General features: G+C 57.4%; 2 protein-coding genes across 2 annotated transcripts; one reads left to right on the forward strand and one right to left on the reverse strand.

Moving 5' to 3' along the window:
* Positions 1-750: 750 nt before the first annotated feature.
* Positions 751-1,906, reverse strand: SPRG_14874 (hypothetical protein; the record flags this gene model as incomplete). Its single annotated transcript, XM_012354552.1, has 3 exons — positions 751-1,069; positions 1,127-1,614; positions 1,661-1,906. 3 exons carry the CDS (start codon positions 1,904-1,906, stop codon positions 751-753), a joined length of 1,053 nt encoding a protein of 350 aa, XP_012209942.1.
* A 2,175-nt stretch (positions 1,907-4,081) lies between these two features.
* SPRG_14875 (hypothetical protein) lies at positions 4,082-5,098 on the forward strand. Its single transcript, XM_012354553.1, has one exon. The coding sequence runs from the start codon at positions 4,117-4,119 to the stop codon at positions 5,041-5,043; it is 927 nt and encodes a 308-aa protein (XP_012209943.1). The 5' UTR covers positions 4,082-4,116; the 3' UTR covers positions 5,044-5,098.
* Positions 5,099-5,363: the final 265 nt, after the last annotated feature.

Genomic DNA, 5,363 nt, shown 5'->3' on the forward strand with positions numbered 1-5,363 from the left:
TAGGTGTTTGAATCGACAACAACGAAAGTGTCCATCATGTTGAGTGCGATCGTTGGCGGCACGTGACGCTGCCTAAGGTGATCGGTATCTCGTACACGAGGGGTGCAACGAGGACATTGCTGTTGAAGCCGTTGAATCGAACGAGACCGGGGAAGCATGCCGGGGAAGAGTGCTCTTCAACGGTAGGTTGCGTGCCGTTATCCACAGTATACATAGGAGACGTGTCACGTCTAAACGAACAATTCATTTGCAAACGTGGCGTCGTTTTGCTGGCTGACGCACCTTTGTTAATGTCACTTTGTTGCTGGAGCTTGACTGCTGGAGAGGGCAGTACCCTAAGTTACGTGGTGTACCGGTACCAGCATCCCAGGGGATGAAGTCCGCGTGTCGAGCCTCAATCCGGCCAACCCATTGGCTATATATCAATCCATTTTGATCAATGAAACGCCGTTTCATTCATTGGTCCAAGCCAATCATACCGCACCAAGTGTGTCCTGTTAAGTGCGAAAGCCTTGTGAAGTGCTGTCACAGCGGTACCACTATCGCACTTGACTGAAATTCACGCAACTTTCCGATTAGGTGCGAGCCTGAAAGCGCGCGAAAACTGCAGCAAGCACCGTCGTGGCAACTACCGGTAACCTAGGCTTCGCATTCAAAAGTGCCTACGAGCTCACCCCGCACGGGACCGGTTATATGCAACGATGAAGCATGCAGGATGATAGATTAGGATCGATGGGTCGAACGAACGTGCTAGGCTGCTACCGGCAAATCCAGCTCGCGTCGAACCTCGAGCTTCTTGACGCGCTTTGGTTTGGGCTCCTTGGGCTTTTCTGTAGCGTCGAAGGTGCGCTTCGCGCTCCCTAAACCTGTGGCGCCATCTAGCGCGACGCCCATGGCCTGCGCTCGCACGTTGTTAATACGCTCGGCAGCGGACCCTGGGCTGAGGTTGCACCACTGCGTCGTACTCGAGGCATGCGTCCGCTGCTCTCGCGTCGCCGCGCGTGACAGCACAAGCGCTTTGAGGTACGCCTTCAAGTCGGCGCAGGACTCGCACATGGCCGTGTTGTTGCTGCGCTGCTAAGCGTACTTGTATCGCGTGCACTTGACGTGGCGCAGACGATCGCACGAGTCGCGCAAAGCCTTGTCCGACTTGGAGAGGTGCAAGAAGCGCTGCACGTCGTCAAGGCCGACGTCGGTCATGACGAGCCCGGGGCACGCGAAATAGATCTTGCCTTTGTGGGCAATACCGCCGTCGTCAAAGGGGATCATGTTGACGTCGACCTCCATGGCGAGCATTTTGAGCTCTTGCAGCAGCGTAATTCGGCGCCGGTTGCCTTCAAGGCTGTTCAGGGCGGGCGGTGCGGCTTGAAGGGCATTCAAAACGTACTTGACTTGTTCGGTGATGCACACCTGTCGTCGAGCGATGGGATCCACGTCGCCCATCATGTTCGATGCGGTGGCCGAGCTCAACGATCTCGCCTTCCACTTCTTGAGCGTGCGCTTGTAGTTGTGTGCGGCCTGCTCGCACGCGTCGCATCGCGCCTTCGAGGTACCCAAGGCCAGCGTGATGGCGCATGTCACCGGCCGCACGCTGTTGTGTGCATAGGCGTAGCTCTCGTGAAAGCGCAGCTCTAGTGCGCCTTTTGGCAGCCCTAGGCACAACGGCAGTGGCTTCGGCGGCCATGGCTTCGGTGGCCTTGGCGTCGGCAACCTTGGCTTTTGCAGCCTTGGCTTCGGTGGCCTTGGCTTCGGCGGCCTTGGCTTCGGCGGCCTTGGCTTCGGCAGCCTTGGCCTTCGCCCGCTTGTCGTAACACCGCTTGCACACTCCACCCGCGCGCAGCGCCTTGGGTCCACGCACGCGCGCCACTGCATTGCAGGTGCTGCATCGTGGCGATTGCTTGCCCATCGTGGCTCACTCCTTGCCGTCGTTTCTTGTATCCGCAATCTTCGATCGGGTTCAATCCGACAATAAAAATTGAGACGGATATGATAATATGGCCGACTTTGGACCATGCTCGAAGGTGCTCGTGTGGTACCCAAGACAACCACGACAGAAAATTTCTCCCAGCGATACACTCGCCTTGATCTAATGCATTTGCTGTCGAAAGCTAATCCGTCGGCAGCCACCGGCACGTCACCAACTCGATGCCTCCAGATGCTCACTCAAAATCTTGCTTAGCAGGCAATGTCGCTTTGAATAACTCTTCGACCACTGCTTATAAAAAAGATTGTGTCTAGCATCCCGTAGAGACGAGCATTGCGCGTCGAATGGTACCATTTGTGCACGGCAGCGATGCTGTCTGCGTCTGCTAGCACCATGGAGCTGGCCGCGAAGACCGCGGCTCTTCATAAAATGTCGAATGTCATTATATTTGACAAAAGTTATCTTTTATTATAAAAATGTTTCCTCAGGCGCTCCATAGAGTCTCCCCTCACGACATGGTTTCAAAACGTCCCCTAGCATCTGCCTCGTACTTGCTCGCCTCCTGGTGACACACTGGATTTTAAAGACTGCCGAGCAGGAGGTCACAGCGCAGCCGTCGCTTTAACGAATGACGGATGCGTATATAGCGAACTGAGAGTGAGCTGAGGGGGTCGCGTCGCGAGCTCGTCGCTACAGTACTGTACGTGGCAGTCGCAAAACGAGCCCCTGCGTATCCGGATACGCGCGCGATGCGCAACGGCCAGCTCGCTGTGGCCTCCAGTAATAAATTCTACGGCGCCACGTGGGTGCTGCAGTGCGTCGAGCCAAGTCCTAGCTACTCTTTATCTGGGCGACCGACGACTGCATATTAGGACGTGAAATTTGTCAAGGGTTGGCTGTCTTTGTCGCCTCGAACCTCACGGCTCTCCACGGTACCGGCGTCGGGATCGCCTGCGCTGGCCAATACGCTTGGTGGACGGCATGATGCATGGACAGCACAAGAGGATGAATGTGTGCTTGGTATTTTGCGTCAACAGGATGCGGCGGCGGTGGCGTGGACACGGCCGGCTCTCGCCAAGGAATCTAGAAGCAATATCTGCTCGTCGTTGCCGAATCAACCTCGACCGCGATGGCGTCAGCTCTGGACGGTAATCTCGTCGTCGCTCGAGGTTCGAGTGAGCACTGAAGTTATAATACATACCGGTACTGTACAATCTCGACGGTGCGACCGTGCTTGCGTGGTGTGTCAACGAGCCAGAAATGCTGGTAGCACACAGCGTTGCGTGTTGCCTGGGACATGGGCGGCAAGCCGTTAGCCTCTCGTCGGTAGAGAACGGTATTGCGACATTGGCGTAACGAGTATGATCGCGCCAGTGGAAGCCTGTCGCGAGCATCCTCCCACGAACTCGAGAAGCGCGAACGTCGGGTGTGGACGCGCGTTTTAACGCGTGCGGCAAACTCCGCGGTTAAACGCGCCAAAACAAATGAGGACCACTCGTTTCTATCCGAGTTTTATCCAGCCGACACCCCACCAACGACAACCATCGTCTTTGTTGAATGCGTTTTATATACCGCCTTTCTAGAGGTGTCGACCGCCCACGTCGCGTCGTCTCGCACTGTCGTGCCTGCGATACATTTATCTAGCGAGCCCATCCCTCTCGGCCTGTATGTGGGCAAGCGATGTACATACGATCGCATCCAACCACCAAGTAGAAGCCATCGCCAAAGCTTCGATATCGACGGAGGCAGCGATCTCGAAAATGGACGGCTGCGGTGCGTCGCAACCGTTACACTCGCAACGTGCGGTCACGACGCAATGCACGCAGAGCATCGGGTCGTCCTCCTTCCATGACCTCGATCGTCGTACATCCATCGAAGCGAGACGGTGGTGACGCTTTTGGCATCGGCCAGCACTGGTCGGCCGCGATCACCTCGCGTTTGACGTTAAACGCGTGCGTTTTTCTCCGGCTTCGGGCGCCCACGCGCGAACTTGAAGTTCCGTGGGTGCGATTGGGTACGCTCCCGTCGTTCATTGGCTCCGGTGCGAAGCTGCGTGCATATGATTGGCCAAAGCGTTTAACCCAGATGGCAGCGCCGGCTCCTGTTTTTTTACCCACGAAGATACCATTGCGATCAGCTGCCATTTCCAGCTTTCCCAGCAAGTGCAAACTCACTAAGTACTGTACCGCGCCATGCTCTCGATGCCCTTTGTCGTCGCGCTCCTCACGCGCAAGTACTCGATGGACGGCCGGCCGGGCCCGGCGACGCTGCCCACCGCCGACGAGTGGGGCCCTCGGTACGACGCATCCGGCGACCGCGCGCTAAAGCCCACCACGGACGCGCTCGTGACCAAGCATGAGTATAGGGACCGGTCCGACACGGCCTCGACCGTCTCGACGTCGGCGTCGCACGACCTCGCCGCCATGTACTACCCTGCCAAGCGCAGCCGCCGCCGCCACGACGACGACGAGAACGACGCAACGACGACCTTTGTGATTCCCGAAGGCGCGCAGTGGCGAAGTGTCTTTGAGCGGCTGTACCAGCCCGACTACCACCAGAAGCGCGACGAGCGCCTCGCCGAGACCCGCGAACGCATCTACGCGATCGAGTGCACGTTTCGCCCGGCCATTGCTGCCCGGGCCGCCGCCAACGACGACGAGGATGACGACGAGGCGCATGAAGATGGCGTGGTCGAGCCTGCAACGATGACGATAGTCGCACGCCTGTACAGCCCGACCTACCACCAAGACCGACTGGCGCGCCTCGAGGCCAAGCGCCAGGCGTATGCATTCCATCCGACGACGAACGAGCCGACTCGGCAGCTGCCGCCGATCGAGACGCGGCTCTACTCGGCCACGTATCTCCAAGAGCGCAACGAGAAGCTGCTCCGATTGAAGGTGCAGCTCGAGCTCGTCGAGTGCACGTTCACGCCCAGCATCAACACGCACATGCACGTCTCGGTGCGCAAGCCATTGTACGACCCGTCGTACCATCAGACGCGGAGCTCGATTCTGCTCCTGATGCAAGACCGGCAGATGGTCAAGCCCACGCATCTGCGCCGGACGACCTCGACCGCGTCGACGTCGAGCACGACCACGAGTGCGCGGCGACAGGCGTAGTTGTCGTTGCGGTTTTACATATTTATTGTCAATATTGTCTATCCACGGTCACGGGTTTAGGGTTGAATCGTATTTCGCCTTTATGCTAAAACGACGATGGTGGACTTTCTTGTCGCAGCGGTGGCAACGAGCGAGCGGAGGGGCTCTGTGCTCGTGCCAAAGAACCGAAGTGCTTCACGATGTAATGTCGCGATGCGTGCAGTGTGCGTGACGCACGCTGCAAGTGCCCCTCAATGTACTCGGCAGTAATGGCTATCGTCTAGTACACGTAATGACCGTGGGTCGTCTATTACATAGATATAAACTATGCTAAATACTAT

The sequence above is a fragment of the Saprolegnia parasitica genome (assembly GCF_000151545.1).
Source record: "Saprolegnia parasitica CBS 223.65 unplaced genomic scaffold supercont2.167, whole genome shotgun sequence".
NCBI lineage: Eukaryota > Oomycota > Saprolegniomycetes > Saprolegniales > Saprolegniaceae > Saprolegnia > Saprolegnia parasitica.

Bases quoted from the DNA above. Each gene is read 5' to 3' on its own strand.
- SPRG_14875 (XM_012354553.1), top strand. From the start codon at position 4,117: ATGCTCTCGATGCCCTTTGTCGTCGCGCTCCTCACGCGCAAGTACTCG.